The sequence below is a fragment of the Colletotrichum jinshuiense genome, chromosome 5 (genome assembly GCF_051148585.1).
Source record: "Colletotrichum jinshuiense chromosome 5, complete sequence".
NCBI classification, from domain to species: Eukaryota; Fungi; Ascomycota; class Sordariomycetes; order Glomerellales; family Glomerellaceae; genus Colletotrichum; species Colletotrichum jinshuiense.
This window is the reverse complement of record NC_139312.1, coordinates 1,074,040-1,098,654: the sequence shown is the minus strand read 5'-3', so window position 1 is coordinate 1,098,654 and position 24,615 is coordinate 1,074,040. Positions and strand designations below refer to the sequence as shown.

The 24,615-nt window shown below is 54.0% G+C and overlaps 5 protein-coding genes across 5 annotated transcripts; 3 read left to right on the top strand and 2 right to left on the bottom strand.

Moving 5' to 3' along the window:
- Positions 1-3,791: 3,791 nt before the first annotated feature.
- EsH8_V_000296 (uncharacterized protein) lies at positions 3,792-4,851 on the bottom strand (the record flags this gene model as incomplete). Its single annotated transcript, XM_083272812.1, has 2 exons — positions 3,792-4,159; positions 4,227-4,851. The coding sequence occupies 2 exons, from the start codon at positions 4,849-4,851 to the stop codon at positions 3,792-3,794; spliced, it is 993 nt and encodes a 330-aa protein (XP_083125527.1).
- Positions 4,852-8,013: 3,162 nt separating this feature from the next.
- EsH8_V_000295 (Zn(II)2Cys6 transcription factor) lies at positions 8,014-10,508 on the top strand (the record flags this gene model as incomplete). The annotated part of the gene is made up of 3 exons (XM_083272811.1): positions 8,014-8,091; positions 8,158-9,269; positions 9,344-10,508. The coding sequence occupies 3 exons, from the start codon at positions 8,014-8,016 to the stop codon at positions 10,506-10,508; spliced, it is 2,355 nt and encodes a 784-aa protein (XP_083125526.1).
- A 608-nt stretch (positions 10,509-11,116) lies between these two features.
- Positions 11,117-13,103, top strand: EsH8_V_000294 (uncharacterized protein; the record flags this gene model as incomplete). Its single annotated transcript, XM_083272810.1, has 6 exons — positions 11,117-11,351; positions 11,465-11,608; positions 11,684-11,790; positions 11,865-11,999; positions 12,088-12,461; positions 12,569-13,103. The coding sequence occupies 6 exons, from the start codon at positions 11,117-11,119 to the stop codon at positions 13,101-13,103; spliced, it is 1,530 nt and encodes a 509-aa protein (XP_083125525.1).
- A 624-nt stretch (positions 13,104-13,727) lies between these two features.
- On the bottom strand, positions 13,728-15,541 carry EsH8_V_000293 (Zn(II)2Cys6 transcription factor; the record flags this gene model as incomplete). Its single annotated transcript, XM_083272809.1, has 4 exons — positions 13,728-14,662; positions 14,719-14,984; positions 15,043-15,408; positions 15,510-15,541. The coding sequence occupies 4 exons, from the start codon at positions 15,539-15,541 to the stop codon at positions 13,728-13,730; spliced, it is 1,599 nt and encodes a 532-aa protein (XP_083125524.1).
- A 5,939-nt stretch (positions 15,542-21,480) lies between these two features.
- On the top strand, positions 21,481-24,395 carry EsH8_V_000292 (uncharacterized protein; the record flags this gene model as incomplete). Its single annotated transcript, XM_083272808.1, has 2 exons — positions 21,481-21,920; positions 21,977-24,395. 2 exons carry the CDS (start codon positions 21,481-21,483, stop codon positions 24,393-24,395), a joined length of 2,859 nt encoding a protein of 952 aa, XP_083125523.1.
- Between the last annotated feature and the right edge of the window lie 220 nt (positions 24,396-24,615).

The following is a 24,615-nucleotide window of genomic DNA, read 5'->3' as shown; positions in this document are numbered from 1 at the left end:
AAATCTGCCGACCTGACCTTCTGCCGAACACGTCTCGTGCCTTTGAAGAGGAGGACCGAAGGCCTTGGAGTTCAGTGGCCGTAACAAATTAGCGGTGAATCTCACCCCCCTCCCCGAAGATGCGGGGGGGGATGAACTGCGACGCTACAAAGGTATTTGCCACCTTCAAAGAAAAGATGCTTCTATGATTACAGCTTCACATATCCTCGCAGGTTTTACCAATCGACATATATCCTGGATACATTGCACGTACACAAAGCATATCTGTGGCAGTTAGGTGTAGCCGGTGTATAGTGAAACCCATTTTTGTGTTTCGAGCAGATAGCTCCAGCGTCGTATTCTTCAATGTTGATTCACGTCACAAAGGATGTTGCTGAAGAATTTCATGCGTTGACTAGCATCGGACAGTGACATACATGTGCATCGAGTTTTCAATCTCGGGTAGCAGAGTGGCATTCCGGTCCCGAAAGATTGGGCCTGGCCAGAGCCGGCGACGTCCGGATCGAAGTTGGCCGCCGAATTCAAGGATTGACTCCCTTTGTATCCACAATCGATGTCGGCCAACGCATAAGCATTTGGGTCTCCGCGCCGTCCAACACATCAGCCACGCGGCGGCAGATCTTCAGACTAGGCAGGCATGTCTTATCTGTAGCGCCTGATTCTCTACGGTACCGGTATATTTCCCCGCTTCTTTTTTTCTCTTTGAAGCTCCAGAATGATGGATCCCACATCGGAGTCGTTTATCCTCCGATCACCGGGTTTTGGGTCTTGGCCCGCGGATCCATGGATCATCCGGCCATCAAGCGGGGCATGGCAAGTCGCACCAAGAAGCCCGCCGCTCAAGGATCAATGCTACAATTTTATCACCTTTCAAGCTTTGAACGTGACGGCCAGGAGAAAGCAGAGGGCGTGCTAAAATACTTACAATCCGACTGGTTGTACGACTTTATCTTCGACCTGCAACGAATGGGCTATCTATACTGAAGCGAGGTGGGTCTTACATATATGCTACTCAGGTGAAAGTGAAATATGATCTCCGTGTAGGCGTTGACGGCGTCTGCTTCCCGTCTGCAAATGCACAGAAAAAAGAGTGGGTGAATGGCATGCACCAGTTTGATCATTTCAACGCTTGGTATAGGTAAGGAGGGGGACAGTGAATTATCCTTCCTTGCTTGTTAGTATAGGATCAACTCGAGATCATCAATGATGTCTGCCCCCTTCGTGACTTTGAACTTTCAAACTCCATGTGTCTCCGGTTGAGAGTGCGGAATGGCTGTCTTCTCTTTTATAAATAGCATGCATCCCATCGTTAAACATTTTCCAAAAGGCTACAATACCCAGCATGCCAAACCGGTGGTTAAGGTTCATTTAGCTCAGCCTAGATTAGTGACTTTTGGGTTAATGAGATCAACCGTCGAGAAGAATAGCGCTTGAAAACTCATGTTAGTAACTATTGGATGACTCGGTCAGAATACGGGTAGGCGGTCAGCAGCAGCGGAAACCGGAGGTTCTATCTCCGCGCTGTCAGCGGTGATATCTTCACTGCTGCTTCCACTGCCAAATTTTCCACTTTCTTCTCTTTCTGCAACGAATTTACTGCTTACTGAATACATATCGATGGTCGTCTAGCTATCACCCGAACGGATATTCTGTAATATCGACAGTATCAACATAAACATCAGTCTTGCTTGCAGAATGGTTTCAACTGCAAAGGTACAAAAACTGGGGGCTTCAATAAAAATCTTTGGGCTATAGTTATGCCAAGTCGCCGTCATGCAAGAGATGATCTTGTTGTTTGAACGTGGGAAAACCATCTCACCGTCATACAAAAAGTGTTTTCTCCATTCCCACAGGAAACCGATGCTTACTCATGCCTGGAGCGAGCAGTATTCAGTCTTCCATTCGCACATTATTGAGAGGGGGGGATTGCAGTGAGGTAAATACACTCTATTTTAATTTTATTACACAGCTTCCTATCTACTTCGCGGACCTCTATTCGACTTGCGTCTCTTTCCTCTGATAAACATTTAGGACAAGCCTCCATGGCAACACTGCAGGATTATGGTAGTTGAACAATGAGATGGAGGCTAATCCTAGAAATTATATAGCTTCGAAGCAAATAAACGGATTTGAAGCGAAAACATGTGTTCGCTGAAGAAATACATTGTGCTTCTAGACGAGTGTGAAAGTGCTACGTGAAAAGATGTACGCCGTGCGTAGCTTTCGACCCCTTGAACACATCCCAAAAACCCCGCAACCATGCTTGCAGATGCGTCGTATTGATTCAACTGAACCAATATATAATACAGTACGTCCACAATGAACCATATCTACGACTCGTAATCGATGCACTCAAGTAATTCTGAAACCCGAGCATTCATTACATGAAGCACTCTCCTGATGATATGAACCGTAACTAGCTCACAATAAAATCAATCACAGGGTATTGCTACCAAGTAGTTATGATTCCCATTCCGTTTCCCATTGCATAAGGGGAGGTATTCTTCACCAGATTTGGTCGTCCCGAACACCTTTGGGCGGATAAAGCATTACTTACAAAGCATTGCTTTTTGTGACGTCAAGAGTCACAAATGCTGTTTGTGTTACATTGGAGTATTTTCTAAAACTCGCTCCAGTTTGCTAATAACACTCTAAATATACGTCAAGTACCTTGATGGGGTTTGTTGGACAGGTAAGAGTAAACTATGGCGTCTTCTTATGAGCTACAGAAACCCATAGACTTCCATAGTCATGGACTCATCAAGCACTTCTTCTAAATCTCAACGTGATCATCCAACCGAACCCGGACTCACTCGGGTTTCGGACACGATCGAGGGTCCCTTTTTTCCCCAATGTTTCTTCTCAAATATACCTGGGTTGAAAACTACAGCCCATCTTGTGCCCTTAATTTTACTCAAGATCCCTCAGTTGCTTCATATCTTTGCCTTGGGGTTGTGGCCTTGGTAAAAGCGGGCATTTCTTTGAGCTCGCCAGCACAATATCCTTTGTTAACCGGCTGGGGCCGCAGAAGCAAGCCGCACCGTAGAGCAGAACCCCAGTCATTAAAATCTTTGTAAATTCTGCAACCGCGGATCGGAGACTTCTTCCCCTGAATATGCCCGGAAGGCAAAGTGTGATTTAATTATTGATGCGAGCGCCAATACTACTCTCAGTTGCAAGGATCGGCCAAACTCTGCCGGAACAGGGCCGATCAACAAAATGGCTAGGGGAAAGCTTGACGGGGGTGCTCCACATCTTGGGTCGCCGGCTTGGCCCAGCCCTTTTTTCTAGTGTACTGCTTCTGGCTCCCTTCAATCTGAAAACCATGTGGTCTGGGCCCAATATTTCATCAGTCGCGGTGTGTACCTGAAACTAAGTATCGATCTCCGTTGTTTCACCACGGACCAAGGGCGACAGGGGCAACCCAAGAAGAAAGAAGGACACGAGCTGAACGAATCCCTCGCACAGCTGAGAAGCATCGCCCAAGGTTTCCTACATGGCAGAGTTGGCAGGGTTCTTGGCTTACAAAACGTGGTCATCATCGCGGGGTCTGCGGGATCAGTGCGCAAGGGTAACGCGCATGATTGGTCATGCCACGAAGCGAGATCCGGGAAAAAGGAATGCTGTTCACAAACACGCAGGATGAAAAGGAAGTTCTGCTTCGAATTTGATAGTATATGCAGAAGAATATGTACGAAGAAAGAAAGAAACCCTCCGAATCATGCCCAGCAAGATCCTGCCTCTTTCAGCTGACCACCCCTGCCGAGTCAATCAACTTCGAGCCGCCACTTTTACAAGTAAGAAGCATCGAAGTATCCGGCACTGGTGTAGCCGCTACCCAGAATGGCACTGATGTCGACGGCGGAGCTGAGCTTCTTGGAGAAGCTGGCGCGAGTGCCTTGGGAACCGATTCCAGTGTTCTGGTACTCGCCAAACAGAACGTTGCCGGTGCGAGGGTCGTCGTTGTTCCAGATCTTCCAGCCAGCGGAGTTGATGACGCCCGTCATGCTCGTCTTCTGGAACACAACCTGGGCGAACTCTCTCCAGGGGCGGCCGAGGTAGTAGACGCCGTCGGTAACCGTGTGACCAGCGGCGGCGGCAATGTTGCAGTTGTTGAAGACGTACTCCGACTTAATAGAAGCGTCCGTTCGGCCGTGGGCTGTTGCCAAATGTTAGACAAGACTAAAACAAACTCCTCCTTGGGGAGTTAAAGGATGTGCGCTTACCGGTGATGTATCCAATAGAGTTCTCGACGACGCGGAGGTCGCACTTCTCGAACCAGGCCAAAGCCTTCTGGCCGAAAATAAAGTCGGTGGCGCCCTGGATCAGGCACTTGGAGTACAGCTGGTTGCCCTCCTGGCTGAGAACGGTGTCCTGGAATCCAGTGAACTGGCTGGCGTAGTATCCGCTGTCGGCGTAGGCGCTCAGAGCAACGGCCTGGCTGCCCTTGCCGTAAGTGTTGGCGACGTTGACGTTGTAGAGCTTGAAGTTCTTCGACTTGACGCGGAGGGTCGCGCTCTGATCGTTGTTGAGGCCGTCGGCCTGGCTCTTCTTGGCGGTGATGGTCACCTTGTTGGCGGTGTACTTGCTCGTGTCCGAGGTGTAGCCGTAGACGGTCAGCTGGGCTGTGCGCGCAGGGACGAGGACCTGCTCTTCGTAGGTGCCCTGGTCGATCCAAATGCACTGCTTTCCGGTGCTGGTGGTGGAGAGGGCGTCAACAGCCTTCTGGATGGTGCCGTACTGGCCGCTGGCGGGCGACTTCTTGACAACGAGACATCCGGAAGGGGCGGAAGTGCGGCTGGCTGCCAGAGCCGCCGTGATAAAGGTAAGGGCGGTAACGAAGGACTTCATATTTGCGAAATGGGGTTTTTATAAAAGAATGTATTCTTGGTTCGTCCCAAGGTTGGTTTAAGAAGGGATCATCCGGAATAGGTCCGTAGGGCGGCTTGGCCGTCCTTTATGTAGTTCACTAAGGGTCCACAAGGCTTCCGGCGCAAAGCAGCCGGAGCGAAAGCGATGAGAGCTTCGTCTCCTTCCCGCGTGTTCTGTCGACACCGGTTTCTTCGCAAAGCCCAGTCACAATTGGTGGAGAACGGCACATAGTTCACAGGGGCACTGTTCGTAGATTAACTCCGATTAAACAACCAATCCCGAGCTCAAAACTCTAAATTCAACCGGGTCCCAACTAGGATGGCCCCCAAACGGATATTCCACGGACGTCAGGGGGGATTCATAATTCTGGAACCAAGCGCTCTCACGCGGTTGAATCCCGTTGGCGGATTAATTGCCCGACAACCCCATCGAGTGCACTACGGAGGCTGAGTTTTGCTCCAGTCTCCGTCAGTTGCGTCACATAATAACCGGTGGACCGGAAGGAGATTGCGGGGTGGGCAACCCGGCAGTCGATCACAGGTGGTTGCTAATGCCGAAGGGGTTTTGCTTGGTATTGTTTCTAGAACAGTGCAGCCCATGGGTACACAGCGGGGGCGCGAGTCAGACACGGTCAAAACGTAGTACCATTTCAATATCCAACTACGGGGAAGGGGTGTGTGGATCGTCTGATGAGAGACTTGACGAAACAATTTGTTCTCATAAACTCCAGATTGGGCAGAGCTTGGCAACAGAGTTGCGAGATTCTATCCGGCGGCTCACAATCTTTCGACGACAATCAGATTAGTTCTCCCTGGCTTGGCAAAGTCGCTGCGGAAATAGGCGGCTTGGCAGCATCGCCGAAAATACGTAAACGCTACTCCCATCTAGATGCAGTGCAGCCCGCTTGTGTCCCATTGTGTTTTCCAAAGCCTCTTCCACCAATCATCAAAAACAGTACCCAACCCTCTTCGGCTCACGTGGCCAGGATGGTGTGTGTGCACTGCCGTTTCTGACACCTACGAGGTCAAAGAACTCTTTGGGGCAATTGTTTTTCCCACCTATCATTTCCTAACCGATGTCGCGCAAAGAGGCAATATTCGGCTGCAGTTTGTTTCCTTCTTGGCCATGTCCAAGACAATAGTCGTGAGACTTTGCAATGTTTGTCTGTCTCAGCAGCTGGGACCAAGGTGTGCGCAAGTAAGCCTCGGCATCTCGCAGCATGGCGGATTCTGATACTCGTGTTGTCTGCCAACTGGTGGTTTCTAGCGGCCCCTGACAACTGCAATTGTGTTTTGATCGATATATGGAAGTGCATTTCATACAGTCGATGAACAAGCAACGAATGTTCCAGACCTTTGTTTGCTCCCATGCGGATAGTTTCGACTTGCAGCCATCCTGTAGGCCTTGCGGGGCCGCAAAATACGAACGAATCACTTGGCGCTGCCTCACCCCCTATGCAAACACGGTGCCCAATAAAGAATCGGATCTTGGCCGAGTTACTGATCAAACTCAATTTGGCTTCAAGCTGACGTGTAGTCAGTTAAGGTCAATTTTGGGCCGCGCATCCCGTAGTACGACTGCCCACTAAATACAGAGAGTCTCAGCCAACTAAAATTGTAGCTGAGAAGTCTGTTCATTTCTTTCCGAAATGAAACGAGCAGTTGCACACCACACCGCCAGAGTAACCAAGACCAATCGATATGCGGTCCAATTAGAATGTGATTATGAGGTGATCAGGCCTTTGTAGCAGGCGATAGGCAGCCTTGGTTGTTCGTCAACAGAACGGTATTTAATTGCATGACATGAGTATCTTACCACTATGAAATCCGAGACGAATCTTAGACTCTAGTCGATGTGATGAATCTGTTGTTTCCTGCAACTCTATCTGTACAAACGGCCGCCTTGTTAGCATGCAAAGGCAACCCGTCCCTTGCATTGATTATGGACGGTAACGTACACACAAATAATACAGAATGTCACAACAGGTCTCTGTCTTTTGGCCTTGGCTTTGACCGGGAACCCAAGAGTCCTCGTTGGTTAAAATGGTGTAACCTGCCTAAATTGTAACCGAGTAAGCGCCCTGCATTTCAATTTAATTATGTCAATGGTCCCGGTGTCCCATTATGCATTGTTCCAGTGCATTGTTAACTGCCCTGCCCGGATTTAGAATTGTTTTCGACGACGATCTAGCTCAGTATGATCATGAAAGGTAACTACCATCAGGCTTTCTCATGACAAAAAAAATCGAATTCTGTTTCTTAGAATCTCGCTTCTATATAAATGACCATGTAGCGTCGTTGAAGAATATGTCCACAAAGCACCTCGTCCTCGACTCGTCTGGTGGGAGGCCGGGTCTGATGCTGGATTTGTAGTTCAATGTTGATCATCAATCTTCACGCTCACACCATGCTTGACCTTGATTAAGCATTGTCGTATGCGTTCCAGTGTGTTCGTCTCACAAACATTCATGTTCCACTGATATTGCTGGTCAAAAATAAAGCTTTGAGTCGGACTTGTAGAGACCGGAACCTCACCAGAACAATTGATAATATCCAGTGCACGGTGATGTTGACGTGAGGATGGACAACCGCGTATATCTGATTGACCCTGCAGATCCCCGTCTCTTGAATTAGCGTCCGCCCCTCGAGGCCTACATCTATCCAATGTCCACAACGCGATTGCATCTGTTCAGCCCGACGGCAGGGCAGGTGGGTAGGCAGAACGATCCACGATCGCCCGGAAGAGCCCTTGCAAGCCAACAGCTTACCTAAGTTATCGGGGGCCTGCTCAGTTGTTATCTCCCCTCCACCGGTTCCTAATCGCTCCATCCAATTATGCCCAGCAGCACTTCCGCCATCTCCCTTTGCGATGGTGTGCTCTGCCCGTTTGGGCTCCGCCGGGCTCTGGGATTCGCTGGGCCAAGTGCGCTGCGGGCAGAAATTTTGTTCAAACGGGTTTAGAATGGCCCCACAGGCCGAGCACGTCAGTTTGTCCCGGTGGAGAAATGGGGATTGCGGGCCATATTATCCTCGGTCTCTTCCGGGCTCCGCATCCCGCGCCGCCGTTCAGTCCTCACCCACGAGTTGCTGCCAGTCCTGCTAACTGAGTCCCTTTCAAACCCACAAACGGAGGCCCAGAGTCATGATGCCAAGCCCCAGTCCGGTCGCCGAACCGCAGCAGCCAACCAGGTTGCGCTGCCTGACCTGCAAACGCCGCAAGGTAAGTTGCTGCCCCGGATGAGCGCGTGTTGCCCACCCACTGTGTGTCGTACTGACGCCGGCCCAGGTTAAATGCACCGGCGGCCCGGAGCCGTGCGAGAATTGCCGCCGACTCAAGCTCGGGTGCACCTTCAACTACTCGGACACCACCCCGTCCCCCGAAGTTGGTGATCCACACGGCTTCCTGGCTCCCACACAGAGCCTCACCGAGGCCGGGACCAAACGGCGGCGTATCGCGGCCGCATGCGTAGAGTGTCGGTCCCAGAAGGCAAAGTGCTCCGGCCACCGCCCGCAATGCTTTCACTGCACCCGGCGGAACATAGCCTGCGTATACCCGCCGTCGCCATCCAGACGCAAGAGCCGGCACGGAGGCCAGGCACAGCAGTCAACGTCCCCGGAGTCGACCAGCACCCTCAGCCACAGCGCCTCGTACGAGGCAGACTCGAGTCTACAGCAGTACGCGGGCAGCCAGCCGTCGCTGAACACCGCCCTGGACCACTCGCTGCTCAGCACAGACGTCGTCCGCCGGCACCTCGAGGCGTACTTCGACCACGTCTACCCCCTGGGCCACGACTTTTTCCACAGGCCGTTGATGATGGAGGAGTTCTACGCCAGAAAGCTGCCGCCGATACTGTGCAAGTCCATCTGCGCCACGGCGGCCATGTTCGTCTCGCGGTCCAGGGAGTCCCGCGTCCTGTCCATTCAGTGGGCCAAGGAAGTGGACGCCTACATATTCGGGAACCTTAACGTCTTCAAGGTGCTCAACATCCAGCTCATGGTCCTGTCCATGTTCCAGAACTTTGCCTATCGGCAGTTTGGCAAGATTTGGCTTCTCATAAGCACGGCCGCGAGATTGGCCGTGTCGTTCCAGCTGAACGACGAGAGGCCGGCGCCCCCCGACAGCGACACCACTACGCTCATCAAGCGCGAGTGCGAGCGGCGTCTGATCTGGCACGTGTGGAGCATGGACAAGATGCTGTCGGCAGGACTTGACGAGTTCACCGTCCTGCCGAACCGCTGGATGAGGACGTCTCTCCCGAATGCGGAGCACGCCTTCTGCCACGGCTTGTTAAAGCCGACCAGCAAGCTCGGCGACGGGGTTGGAGCCCTCTTGTCTCATGAGGCTGGGCCGAACTCCTATCTGATCATGCTCCTGCCTCTGCGCTCCGAAATACTAAGGTATGCCTTCCTATGCCCCAACACACCCCCTAACCGGCGACACACAAGATACTACGAATCCTAACGCTTGGCAGGTCGACGAAGAGAATCGTGCTCGACAGCCACTCCGACTCCTCCCCGGCCTCGGTCTCCAGAGCGATCGCGACCATGGTCGACCTGAAGAGCCAGCTCCTCAGCTTCCACAGACAGCTCCCCAAGCATCTCCACCTCAGCGAGCTAAACATGTTCTCCCACTCGACCACGTCCGAGTTCTCCTCGTACCTGACCCTCAACTCGTGGTACCTCCAGTGCTGCTGCGACCTGTTCCGCGTCGCCCTCCCGGCCCCGTACAGGGAGAGCGCCGCCCCGGGCTTCCTCGCCAACGCCCCGCCGAACTTCGTGTCGTCGTGGCGCGCCCTCGCCGTCTCCCACGCGCTCAGGCAGGCTCGGCTCTGGGAGCATCTCCAGGATCTCCGGGCAAAGGGCGCGCTGCAGTCGAAGCAGACGCGCATCCCGCTTCGCCTCGGGTACGGCAGCATGGTGCACCACTGCACCAAAACACTGCTCACGGCGCGTCGGCACGCGCTCTACGAGAACCTGGTCGACCCAACCACCGGCGACGCCGCCAGTCTCGACGACGAGGCCGTCGGCGTCTTGTGCCAGAGCAACGTCTCCCTGCTGGACGAGATGGCCAAGATCGCGCCGGTCGTCGCGGTGCTGCAGCAGGACGTCAAGAAAATGATCGAGGCGGACGAGGACAGGCGGCAGAACGACTCAGAGACGCAGGAGCACGCTCCCGTCAGCAGCGAGGTCCAGCGGAGCAACCTCCTCAGCAGGTACCACCCGCTCTCGCAGAGCTTCGACAGCAACGCCAAAACGGCCGACGAGGTTGCGCTGCAGCATTCGGACCCTCCCCAGCAGCCGTCCGACCGCCGGGCGCAAAACACGGCGAGCCCGGAGGACGTCTCCATGGCGGACCCCGCCGCCGGCTACGGCAGGGACGCGGACGTGGACGCCTTCCGGCCTCGGGACGCCGCGTACCAGGTGGAGGTCCCGAGCGACATGTACCCGCCTTCGCTGGCGGGCGCCGCCGACATGGCCGACGTCGTCCCGGGCCTCGACGGGCCGCTCAGCTGGTCCGGGTTCGCCGAAAACCAACTGGCGCCGGAATATTTCGTGGCCCCTTCGCAGTTCGACATGAGCGGCGAGCTGAGCTGGTTCCTGTCGGGCTACCTCGATCCAGATCCCGCAAATGTCTGAGGTGAAGGCTCAATTCTCTAAAATGATCCTATCTACGGGCTACCGGGCATTACCGCTAGAAGATTGATCCCCGGGCAGCGACCAGCCCATCTTCCCCCGGAAGCTTGACCTAGCGGCGCCCGTCCAAGCGAAGCGAAGCACGCAAGACGGGGCCGAGATGGTGTTTCGACGAAAAGGTGGGTCCCCACCGCATCTCGCCGGATCTCGCGTCCAGCACCCGTCGCTGTCAACAGCTCTAGGAGCCCTTCCACATCCGCCGAGATCCGCCGCCACGAACCATCTGCACGCTCTTTGCAACCCAGCAATTCCAGACCGGCGCGGTTTGGAGCCCCACAGCCTGCCCATTAGCAAGCCTCCCCAGGGCGCCGGCCCCTGGCATCGTCCATCATCACGACATGGCGACATGCCGCAGCGTTGTAAGCAGGCAATCGCCCTTTCAGGATGCAACGCGATATAAATTTTCCTCCTGCCCGCCCGCGCATACATATTGCCCCCGGGTCTCCGCGGTCCAGGTCGTGTCGAGGGCAACTTGGGTGATATAACAGACTAACAACCACGCTCGACGCAAAGGCCCCAGGACTGTAGACTGTATAATCTACTCCGGCATCATGGGTGTTCGCTCGGTAACGCAGCACTTCAACAAGAGGCTCTTCGCCTCCGTCTTCCTCATCGCCGTGTCGCAGTTCAACTATGGCTTCGACAACCAGGCCTTCACGTCGACGCAGGCCATGGACGCCTTTGAGCGGCAGTTTGGCGAGTACGACGACGCGACGCACCAGTGGAAGATCCCCACCTACTTCCTCTCGCTGCTCAACAGTCTGAATTACATTGGCTTTGCCGTCGGTATGTCCAGCCGCTCCCTCTCTTGACGGGTGTATCGTGGTTGGGGTGGGAGAGGAAAGAATGAGGGAAGACGGAAAGAGGGAAGACAACTGCTGACTCTACTCCGCTGCTAGGTCTTGTTCTCGGAAGCTTGACCAGTGCGCGATTCGGTCGCCGGACGACAATGTTCGTCATGAGCGTCTATGCGCTGGTCAGCGCCACGATCGTGGTCACGTCGACGAAGAAGGAGCAAATCCTCGTAGGCAGAATTCTCAATTGTAAGGCCAGAACAACAACCCCCTATTCTCTCGGTGACGATCCCTGAAGATTTGGTTGGCTCTAACCCGGCTTAGATGTTTACATCGGCTTCGAGCTGTCCGTCGTCCCCGTCTACCAGTCCGAAATCGTCCCGGCCCCCGTCCGAGGAATGGTTGTCGGAACGTATCAATTGGCGATAGGCGTGAGTATCTTCCGCCCCCCTTTAATACCGGCTCGATATCATCCAGAATCCTGACTCGATACTGTGCGCACCAGCTGGGCGGTCTCGTCATCAACTCCATCTGCCGCGGGACCTCGAGCTTCCAGGACAGCCGCGCCTACAGAATCCCGTTCGGCCTCTTCTACGTCATCCCCTCGATCGTAATCTCCCTGATCTGGTTCATCCCCGAGGTAAGCAGCTCCCATCCATCCCCTGCGCAGCTCCTCCCCCTCCCCCGCAATCTTGGTTCCCCTTTACTAACGCCCGAGGGCGAATCAGTCCCCCCGCTGGCTCCTCCTCCGAGACCGCGTCGAAGAGGCCCGGAAGGCGCACCACCTCCTCCGCGACGGCACAATGTCGGACGCCGACATCGACCTCGAGTTCTCCAGGATCCAGCAGTCCCTCCTCGAGGAGCCCGAGCAGGGCCGCACCAAGGAGCTCTTCCAGGGCGTCAACCTCAAGCGCACCGCCATCGCCGTCGGCATGTCATTCTTCCAGCAGGCCACCGGCCAGGCCTTCGCCAGCCAGTACGGCGCCGTCTGGGTCAAGTCCCTCGGCACGCTGAACCCCTTCGACGTGACCCTGGGGTCGTCGGCCCTGACCAGCTGTCTCATCATCACGTGTCTGCTCCTGACGGACCGTGTTGGACGTCGGTAAGTTCTCCCCCTTTCCAACCCCCCGAATCTCCCCTCCCCCCCAACATCGGCTTGGTTAGAATGCCCAGGACCAAGTTACTGACACGCCACTCCCCCAAAAACAGCAAGATCCTCATGGTCGGCTCCACCGTGCAGGCGGCCGCCCTCTTCACCATGGCCGGCCTCGGCGTGCCGTCCCCCGTGCCCCGCGGCAACAAGTCGGGCATGGTCGGCATGCTCCTCCTCTTCGGCGCCGGCTTCGGCCTGGGCTGGGGCCCGCTCACGTACGTCGTCGTCACCGAGATCCCCGCCCTGCGCCTGCGCGACCGCTCCCAGCGCGCCTCGTCGCTCGTCAACATCTTCATGAACTTCCTCGTCAACTTCACCCTGCCCTACCTGCTCAACGCCCCCTACGCCGCGCTGCAGAGCAGGGTCGGCTTCATCTTCGGCAGCATCGCCGTCTGCTCCGGCCTGTTCGTCTTCCTCTGCGTGCCCGAGTGCAAGGGCCGGAGCCTCGAGGAGATCGACCGCATGTTCCACGAGGGCGTGCCGGTGAGGCACTTTGCGGACCACCCGAGGGACGAGGCGCGCGCGAACCCGGCCAAGGAGGCGGACGAGGAGGAGGGCGTCGAGCGGAATGCCGCGCAGGAGGTCAAATAGAGCCTCTGCTCTTTGGGTAAACGCACGCCTCGAAAATGTAGATAAAAATAGCAATCCCGGCTGAAGGGGGTTCCCCGAATTGAACTCGGCCAAGCAGCCAGATAATATGTGTATTTATTTTGCCCCCGCGTGTCCGCGTGTACAAATGTGTGGATAATGTCGCTACGTATGTCCGGTTTTTAGAGCCCCAATGTTGCCGCTCCCATAAAACACATTGCACCCCATGCGCCAATTCCCCAAGATTCGACCAGTCAAGTGTAGATACCATCCATGCCATTCAAAGTTTCAAGGTTACCGACTGCACCATCGCACATGCAAGCCGCCGATTGTTAACATAACCTTGAGGTCATGTTCCCTCCGTGGAACGTCCTCATCATAATTCGCGGAGACCAAGGGGAGTCCCGTGTATCGCTGCCGGATTTCGAGCGCCGGCGGGCTGTGATTGGTGCGGGTTTCCTTCGCATCGATGCTCACGCCCGTCATCCTTGCCCTGTTGCACTGGGTATTTGTACAGTCCTATGAACCAGTGTCGCTTTGCCGCCGAAAAATGCCGTAGTGGCCGTGGCCCCGAGTTTGATCCGTCGAAAACCGGCCCAATGCTCGTAGCAGGCATGCTTCCTTTCATTAAGCCCAGTTCTCTGGGCTGATGCCAATGTTCCCCACGCTCCACCGGTCCAAGTCCATGACGTCCTCGTCCCGCTCCTTCTCGTCGATGGGCCGCGCGAACTCGGTCAGGAATCTGAGCATCCAGCGGTCCATGCGGTAGCTCGTGTTCATGCTCTTGCGGCACAGCTCGTGGAACGTCTTCAGGCGGGCGAAGCACACCTCGAGCGCGGGCCAGTAGGAGCGCAGGGCTACCAGGGTGTTGAAGTGGCGCTCGAGGGTGGCGCGGGCGTTTGCAATCTCGGCCTCGTCCGTCTCGAAGAGCAGCGTGTGGATGAAGATGGACGAGGTGATGACGATGATGTGCCCGAGCATGTTGAACTTTGCGTCGCAGCCTGGCGTGGTGTTGGCGAGGTCGATGATGCGGGACATGGAGATGGCGTTCTCTTTGCATTTGCGGGCAAACTTTTGGGCGGTGGGCGAGGCGGGGAAGCGCTGAACCTCGTCGAGGTACTGATAGTAGAGGAGCTGGCTGTAGTGGTAGTGGCCGGTGTGCACGGCGATGAAGATGCGGCCCAGGCCCTGGGCTGCGAACGAGTGGAGGTTGCTGGGGGTGTCGCGGAGGTTCATGGGCAGCTCCTGCTCCCAGGCCTCCAGCTCTTGGGATAGCTCGGAAACGGTCTCGTCGATGTTTGTGACGGTGACGTCCGATGTGAGGCTCTTGATGCCGTCGTTGACCCTCATCAGGATGCTGTTGAGCTTGATCATCTGGGCAATGAGCGAGTCCTCCCGGTTGGGAGAGAGGATAAAGTCAAAGTGGTTGTTGTTCGCGCGGTTCATGTTGAGGAACGTCGACTCGTTCATGGGTAACGGGACGTCCATCCGACGATCCATGAGACGCGGGAGGTTGACACCCGTCGATGACCAGACGTCGATCATGCAGAGCGACCAGTACACTGCGAGCGCCGGTCGTTGTCAGTAGCTGGCCATCAACTAAAGGGTATTGAAGTACCTCTGATGTGGATCTCCCTCTGCAGCGCATCAGGAGTCGGCAGGTTTGGGAGATCAAGATAGTTGGCCACCCTGCATGCCGCTGAGTAAAAGACGGTTTCGGCGCCTGCCTCGCCCTCGACGATGGAATATGCGCCGAGGAGGACACACGCTTGAATGCTGGTCAAAGACACATCACGCAAGTTAAGGAGCAGGTTGCCCTCGTTGGCGAAGAGCTCCCCTCTCGACATGGGAGAGACGCCGTTGAAGATGGGGTTAGAGGAGAATCTGACGGTGTCAGTCGGCCGGACCGAGTAGCTGGAAACGTGACAACGTCATCCCGTACCTTGCTGACAACGCCATCATGCCGTAGACCAGCACCAGCGGGGCGGTCCCCTCGTGGAGATCGAGCATGAAGCTAGGCCTGTGGAACAGGGAGTGGAGCTGGTCGTGGATGTACTTGAAGTACAGCTCCACCAGCTCGAAGCAGAGGGCCTTATCGGCGACGGCGGCGGTGGGCGTGATGCCGGGCGGGCTGGCGATGAGGATCTCGGTCACGGTGGGCGTCTTTGGCGTCGTCACGGATATCGGGCTCACGGGGGCGGCCTTGGGCTGGATGATGGAGCCTGCACGCGAGCATGCGATGTTTTGCGCCGCGCAGTACGTGCATTGGCCGCCACCGAGGGGCACCTCGCACTTTCGCCGTCGCGCGCTGTAGAGTCGCCGGGTGAGCAACGGGTTTCAATCTTCGAGGCCCCAGGCCGGACGAGGCCGGAGAGGGCCCAAGGACAAGTGTTCGACTGGGGTACTTACCGACAAGCCGAGCATGCTGTGGAGTATCTCATGGTTGGTCTGGAGAATGTACGAGGTTCGAAGGACGGGCTGGAGCCGACTTTGAGGCGGTATTTGTCGTCTCTGTCTCGTCGTGCTTCGCGCGTCTCATATGATGGCACGGCCTGGCCAGATCTGATAAGAACACCAGCGCAAGAAGCGTCGATGTCCGGGACGAGGCGACCAAATCAACAAAAAAATTGAAATCGAAAGTCACCTGCTCCTCCCCAGTGGCCTTCCTTCCCCCAAGCCGCAGCTGCAGCAGCTACTGGTCGGGAGACGCGCTACTTCCCCCGCTTTCCCAGAAGAGCTGCCGGGGTCCTCAGTGGCTCGGCGAGACTCAGCACCCCGCATATATGGGTCTTCTCCGCATCTCTGGGCCGTCAAGAGCTCCGAGCTAGCCCCATCGAGATGGCCTGCGAGTGGGTCGGCCGTGGGTGTGCGGAGCGACGAGCCGATGGCTTTCTGCGGTGCTTCTCGTCGTCCTCCTGTTCCTGGAGGGGGGCCTTCTCTGGCTCCATGCCATGCTCTTCACGCCTCCAATACCGCACCTGCATAACTCTCCGGCACAAGGGCCCGTAGCGTAGTCGCCCATGTCGATGGAAGGGGTCTTGGTGAATGCAACGCACCCAAACTCTGTCGTGTTGCCATCCAATCACGCCCGCTGTAAACCTCAGACCACCAGAAGAAGGTCGAAATGAGGGGGTTCTGGAGCTCGAAGTGGCCTTCGGTGCGCTTCGTATGGTCGCCGTGGTGGGTTGCGCCGCATGCCCACTGGACCACCCCTGCTGCCCGAAATGTCCGCCGATCGTTCCTGTCCTCCAGCACTCAATCGGCACGCTGGCTGCAGCAGTGGATAGGCTAGGAAACACGAAAGCTGAATCGAGAGGCACGCTGGCCTGATCTGGGCAGCCATGTGCAGCCTGTCTCAGAAATATCGACTGCGGCCTGCCTCCGTCGTTTCCGAAGGGCCGAGTTCCTTGAGGCTTGACCCCAGACGGGAGCTCCCGCAACTCTCCTGCTCTTTGCCACGCGGAGAAGAAGCCGTCTGGTGTTCGACTGATGCAACCCTCGATTCCACTTCGAACGCGAGGAGCTTGCAGATGGTCGCAAACCAAACTGAAGTGAGTGACGGAAGGCCGCTCTCCTTTCTCGCTACAGCAACCTTGTTTGATACCGATGCCTAGAGATGGCTTTAGATGCGAGCATGACCCTCGTCTCAAGGGTTTGTGGCTTCAAAACCTCCACACGCCGAATCCTCTTGTCTTTCCCCGCGGTCGGATCTGAGGGACGTTTTTGCTGCCTTACAGACGGTCTTCGTACTTTGTTGCCGATTGTTTTTCAACACAAGGACCCGTCGATTTGTAGGTACAGCAACTCATAAAGTGTCTGTGTAATTTCGCCGGGAGGAAAAAGTCGGCACTGGCTTAAAAGCATGTGAGTTACCCTATCCTGAGCGCTATAAATGAAACTTAGGCTTACCTCTCGAGTAGTTCTTTGAACGACGCGCCACATCCGTGCCATTAGGCATCAACCACAGCCTCTTGCCACGACTGAAGCTGAAGCACAAGGCTTTTATCATTCGGGGGAAAAGGCAACCGCCGCCGTATGATCTTGGTCCTTGATGATGCTCCTCGTGTGGATAAGAACTACCATTTAAGATGCCACCGCGTCCCTCTTTCCAAAAGACAAGTTGAGTGTGTCTGGAGATCCGAGATCTGGACCCTTCTCCTCAACACACATCTCCCACCTTCCGCCTTTGAGTCACCGCACCTCGCCGGCTCCCTTGAGACGGAGCTTTCACCCGTGGCTCTGTTGCCGTTTGGGTATATTCGGAAAATCCGGTTTCTAACCACATCTTCAATGACCTTCTGTTCGGGTGCATTTGAGCCTGAGAGGTCCGTGGATTATTTTCGTAAAATGTAACTTCGTGGCTATGTTTCGACTGTCGTGCTAGTGATGATAGATCCGTCGGCCGCCGAGGGACGCATACATGACTTGGGATGAGTAATGTGGTTCTAGTTGGAAGCCATCCTCGAGCGAGCACTAGCCAGATTAGGAAGAGAACAGAATCCACGCCCATGCCCACACCTACGGAGGTGTAGTAAAAAGAGGAAACCGCTCTGTCTGGTTTGTTGGTGGTTGAAGGCTCAAGACTCGGAAAGGAATATCGTGAGAGGTAACGAGAATTTGAACGGAAAAGGAGGTTCTCGAAAGCTGCCCAAGGTTATTAAGAAAAAACCATTCACAGTGTTTTCCCTTACCGCGGCCGAGGATTTCCTCTCAAGTGAATCAGGTTTAGAGAAGAGCAGGACCGCGAAGGCGATGTTATGTAACACGGCTCAATCCCGAATTCCGCCAGCGTGGAGCCGCCGAGAGGACAATATCCGCCAGTCCCGTCGAGGCAAACCCGCTAGTGGCGGGAAACCGTTGGCGCACAGGGCGTGGAGAATGCGGGGAGATCTGCGGGAATGAGACGGCCCTTTCCATTCCTCTGGTGCCAGCGGCGCATCCACCCATGCAGGGATCAAGACGTGACTTGACGATGCAACTCGTCGTTAATAAAGGCAGACCCTATCACCGGGGTTTTACGGACGTAATAAATCAACTGCTTGGGTGGCATTGGTGGGATACGGTATTTTTCTTCATTCCGGATTGAACGCGGTTTTGGCACAACCCATGGCATCTGTCTGTCTACCGTTATTCGGGACAGGTCATGCATGGTCTGCTGCTGTCATCATACCCAGTAAATTAAATCCTTTCATGCATCTGGCCTCTAATCCATGAATTTCATTTGGACCAAAGATTTTGTCACTCGGGCAATTTATTGGCCTACTTGACTCGGCCATCTACATCTAATGGTAAAGAAAGTTGGAGAAGTTGAGCAAAAGAGGCATACGACTGGGGGCCAACTACTTGTCTAAAGCAGGTGAACTTCCAAACAGATTTCCATCAGCCATGTAGTGAATAAGAAATTTCTTTTTAAATACCAGACAACACACAAGTGTCGAACCTGGAGCCAGCAAGTGCTTCAAACCACACAATAATAAAACTGCCACGGTTTACATGGAAGCTTGGGCGCCTGACCGCCTGCCCGTATTCTGGCTGGGTAATCCAACAGGCATAGTGTTTATTTTCATTTCCTTCCTCGTCTCGAATTTCTCCATCATGTTCACCAATGTGAGTATCATGATACTCTGTGACTGGTGCCTATTTGATACATATTCCCTTATCACATTGCTACCCAGGTATTAGTACAAATGCCTTAGTTAACATAGGCTAACATAATTAAGCAAACCTTTTTATTATAAGCAACACATATCTGTTAAAGGTTTTATTAGTTATCTCGTACTTCACTTTATCGAGCTGCCCTCCTGTGTTTGGTAGGCTTACGCAATTCTTTCCGTCTGTCCTGCAGCATACCTCGCCCTGCTCAGGGTACACGGCACGGATATGCAGGTCGCTGGGGGTTTTTGCCACGAGCTGAGGGTTTGCCGCGAACACGGCGGCAGCAAAGATGAACAAAATTAAAAGGACCTTCATGATGGAGATTGCTTCTGAATGAACGAGCAAGCCTTTTTGGTTTCCTAGAATGTTGGACAGGCTGCGGGGGGGCAGCTTCCCGTGGAAACTCGGTGGTTATAAGATGATTTCCATAACGAACACCTGGACCCTCGAATGCTCATGCGGACGTTTCAACGCTATACGCGTCATGGATCTCGGCGGCATTTCACTGCTCCAAGACGTGGGACATCAGCCAAACTTTAACTTCGGTCTACACGCCTGCCTAGGTAGATTACTTTGATGGAGCAATGATGCGTTCGAGAGTCCGAGCAGCGCGTAACATCCACCAAGCACCAACCACACGTTAAAATCTCCAGTCAGCGCATAGATCGCGGTCGATGTGGATATTTATCGCCTGATATCCCGGCACACTATGCCATTTGCGATTCGCGCATTAAGTAAAGTTTGACCCAAAAAGTTTATGTCCAAAAATGGACAGCTGCCATACTGTTCGGAGTTTGACTGCGCAAGGGTTCTAAATCCATTACTCAGCCAATCCGGGACAAGCAAAGTATGTTGTCCTTGTAAATGCGAAAAGCAGTGAGAGTTCCGCCCTAATCCTTCTATGTCCACCTTGCCAGTGGCTCAGCGATAGGGCAAGGACTGGTCCTTATGTATAATCAGAGGTAGTTTGTATCGTCCACGCAATTCTTGCTTTAAGTTTCAGTATAAGGTTTGGGGAATGTTTGTAAAAGGTCCTTGCTCTTTCCTCTCATAATGAAGCGAAATATCTGACCGGCAGCTCCGCCAAGGTCAGTAGGTCGCAATGAGTTTCAGAAATAATGTTAATTGCCCTATCTAGGAGATATACGCATAAACCCTTCATAAGTTTAAGCTATGATGTCCTGGTCCTTTGATATTCGCGTTCGTGAGCAGCGAAACGAAGACCACCTCCCTCCAGCTGAACTAGGTGTTGCGGCCGCTGTAGATAAACAACTCATGTCAGACTGCAAACTACCTGCACGTCAACTGTCACCAACTAAGTTTATCTGATCTATGTTAAGATATTCCATTCTCACATCCATTTGGAACTAACCTAGTAGATGTAATGGTTCATATTTTTGTGTCATTAATCAAAGAATTAACGTGCTACCTTTCTTGGATGCCGTTTTCGCCAAATACGTTTAATAAATCTCCTTAATTACCTGTGAAGGGGTGCATCAGGCTCCTCCACTGGCATTTTCTCCAGCCTGAAGTCTGCCCATCTTTTCCCATAGGCAACCATCGATTCCAACGTCTTTCAACCTCTACGGTGGGACCCCTTCGGGCCTATCCACATTATCAGGCATGGAATCCCAACAAACATCCATAAAAACAGCACGATAAATATGAGAATCGCCCTCCAGGCTGGTCCCGGGGTAAGTGCCCGGATTATGACTAACGTGAAATGCCGTATGGCCAAACTCAGACTCGTCGCAAGCTCATGCACAAACTTCGCCAGTGGCTTGACGAGCCAAACAATAATTTGCAATGGCTTGTAGAGAAGGTTGACGACAAGCACGCCATACCAGCGAACCCACCACCGGTCATCTTCGTCGAGTGGAACTACCTCATGATAACCTTCCGAGCTCAATTCCCGGTGTTGGTTGGCAAAGGTACCCTCCTCTTAGTCGGGTCATGTCAGTCACGAATTTCTCAACCGCCCCCCATTTGATTATGGGTGGAAACACGTTACTCACCAGCTTCTGCCAGTTGCCACCGGGGTCTAGAGGGAGACGCCCAAGACCATCGAGGCAGGTCCCAATCCCAACCCGAGTCTGATTGTTGCCCATTATAACCGCGAACGTGGCCGTAGCCGCCCTTGGTGCGTAGCATCTTAGGTCGCTCTGCGCTAAGCGGTCAGTGATTGCCCATCTAACCTGATTTTGTGCTACTGACATAATACTCACGACGAAAGAAGTTCGACTTTGGTGCGGGATCGAAAAAGTAGTAATGTGAGAAATCTCAGCCTGATCATGCCAGCCCCAACAGGGGTGGAATCCCTTATCACACCTGGCACCAAGTACAGCCAAGATCATGTGACCTGGCTCCGACCGGCAATTCAGACGTACTGCATCGTCTTGTGCTAAGTTATCACACGGAATCGGCTGGTGCAGGAGAGTGACACAAGTTGTCGAATTGGCAGAGTGGGTGGGCCATTATTCAATCCAGGCAATTCTGCCCGTTTATGTACCCAAAGGCAGCACCCGACAATCTGACAAGGCCACACCGCCAACGCAACGCAGGCGGCTGGCTGCAGATGCAAGGCCCAGGGGGCAACATCGGTCCGTCCCACGGCTGAACTGCCAAGTCAGGCTCCCGTCAGCCAGGCATCCCCGCAGCCTGATGCGAAATCCAAGCTGTTAACTCCTTCACCACGCACTCAACAGTCCTTTCGATCATCGTCGTTATGGCTGAATTGGCTGCTATTGGCCTTGCAAGTAACCTGCTTCAATTCGCCGAATTCGGAACCAAACTTTTCATACTCGCCCGTGAGAGCTACAAGTCCGGCTCCATTGGCGAGCGAGACGCCTTGGAGGCGGAAGCGGGTCGTTTGCTACGCGTCTCTCAGGAAATCCGAGATCTGTGCAAGGGCGATGACACGTCTACTCTGCGGTCCGAGCTACGGGCGGCAGCTAAGGAATGCGATGAGACTGCAAGGACTCTCATCGAATACCTCCGCGCATTGCAAAAGGGAGTCAAGGATCAGAAGAAGGTCTACAACAGAATATGGGCCAGTCTGTCGGACGCTCTTCGACACATGTCGCATGCAGGCGAGACGAAGAATTTAGAGAGAAAGCTGGAGAAGGTCCAGACAAAGCTCCGGGTTTATCTAGCCGCGGCGTCTGCGTAAGTTGTGGTTGCGTCACCATTTACATGGCGCAGTGGGCTTATTTGAGTAACAGAAGAGAGCAAGCGACAATCTTGAGGATTGTGAAGAATCTTGAGGACCAGAACGCAAAGCTGGAAACGCGAACCACGGAAAGACTTGAGGACATAGCCAACAAGATCGAGACCGCAACAGAGGCTCTGCGAAACCAACAGGCGGATGAGTTCAGCGAGCATGTTGCCAGATACAAGATGGAGATGTACGAATTCGGGGAAGAAATGAACCGAATTGAGAGGAAGCAACGTATCCTTCAGGGTTTGAAATTCAACCAAATGAAGGATAGGCAAGACAAAATCTTGCCAGAGCACGAAACCACGTTCAACTGGGTTTTCGAAGAGAATAACACGAAGTTTCCGCAATGGCTGGAGTCGCAGGGAGGCATTTTCTGGATCAGGGGCAAGCCGGGAAGTGGCAAGTCGACACTGATGAAATTCCTAGTCGGCCATGCGTCAACCAAAAGGAAATTGCAGGTGTGGAGCCAAAACAGTAGAGTGGTCATAGCCAGTCACTATTTCTGGATCACCGGAAACATCATGCAGAAGTCACGCCGAGGCCTCTTGCAGACCCTCTTATTTGATGTGTTGAGAGAGCTTCCACAGCTCATTGACAGAGTCTGCAGCTCTCGCTGGACATCACCGCTGGAGACTCTCACGGATTCGTGGACTGAGTCTGAACTAATGACTGCATTTGATGCGCTTGCCCAGCAAACCGAGAAGGACATGGCCGTGAAGTTTTGCTTCTTCATCGACGGGCTGGATGAGTACACAGCTGGTGAGCAGACCTACAACGGCATGTTTGAAGATCTGCTCCAAACGCTGTATAATATGGTCTCCCTCCCCTGCATCAAGATTTGTGCATCCAGCAGACCCTGGAACGCGTTTGATCTTTCATTAGGCCCAAAAGTGGGTGACTGGCGGATACAAGTGGAAGACCTCACAAAAGACGACATCAAGAAGTATGTCAAGGATAAGTTGGAAGGAAGCGACTACTACAAGGAGCTCGAGGCACACGACGGCAGGTTTTCTCAGATTCCCGCCGTCGTCGTTCAAAAAGCCGAGGGAGTTTTCCTGTGGGTTTACTTGATAGTCAAATCTTTGATTACTGGGTTGTCAAAGGCGGACACGTACGAAGAACTACTCAGACGACTCAGCAAGATCCCCGGTAACCTGAAGAAGTATTTCCGACACATGCTAGAGTCCATCGAGCGTGATTATTGGGAGAGCACGTCCCGCATTTTCAGAGTCATGATTGCCTCCGGGCAGCCTCTGCCTCTCCTCGCATTTGAGTTCCTCGACCAGGAGGAAAAGGACCCGCAATACGCACTGCACATGAGCCTAGGCTTGTTCTCAACAACGACTATTAGCTCCACATACAAACGCCTCAGGAAACGCGTCGAAGCCCGGGGCAGAGACCTCCTGCAAATATCCAACAATTCGGATGCTAAGTTCCTGCAGTTGCAGGTCGACTTTCTCCACCGCACCGTCAGAGACTTCTTCCGCGAAACTCGCGCCATGGACGAGACCCTCCAGCTAAGAGAGACAAACGACTTCAGCCCACTGGTTTCGCTTTGCAGAATCATGTTGGCATGCGGGAAGGCCCTCCCCTACCCCACCGAGATCCCCGTAGACTTCAACCAAGTTTTCCTTTTCGCCGACGGGCTGATGTACTACGCCTGGAGAATCGAAGACGAACGAAGCAGGGACAAGGACGGAAACATCACCCCTACGGAGGGCGACAAGACCAGCCTGCAAGACTCCTTTGAGCTTCTGGACGAGTTGGATAGATCAAACACACAGCGGCTCAACAAGGACGGGTTTCACTGGTCCAACTACAGGGAATTGCCAAATGGCAACTTCAAGGAGCTCAGGAAGAAGACCTTTCTTGCCACAGCCATACAGTCGAGGCTGACTCTATATGTTGAGCACAAGATCCAATGCCAGAATCAAGTGGAAAGCAAAGCAGGACGGCCACTCCTCGACTACGCCCTGCGGCCTACGATGATAACGCCTCTGCAGCCCGAGAGGCCCATCCCGGAAGGCCCGGTAAGCCCCGTCGTCAAATACCTGCTCGGCAAAGGCGCGAACCCCAACCAACGCCCGCGCTTCTATGATGAACAGAGCCTCTGGGAGCTGTTCCTGGCCGTCTGTCTCAACCACAGCACAAACGCCGACAAGTACAACCTGAAGAGCGGCGAGATTGCGGAGACTATGCTCGCCATGATCTCGCACGGCGCGGACACGCACGCCTGGAGAGAGACACGGGGTCACAAGAGGGTCGGCATATTGGAGATTGCGCAGGAGCTTGACTTGTCGCGCGGAAAGCTGCGCGAGATTGAGAGTCTCATCGCTGAGAAACAGAAGGAAGAAGAGAATAAGATGGTCCCTTCAGGCGTCTTTGGGCTTTTCCAGAGCGCAATGGTATACTTCAACAGATGAATGCTATGGCAGACAGGAGATAAAACTTCCCAATCCCCCGGCCGCGACATGTACAGGCAATGCGCGTGAAGCTGAAACCACTTCAATAACTTGCCAATATTTTGAATGCTGTATTCATGCGCTCGTTGAATTCCACCTCCCATGACTTCCAAAATGTATCCTACTAATCAGTCACAAAGATGAGGGTACATGGCCTAGAGAGAGCCCAGACACCCGGGGA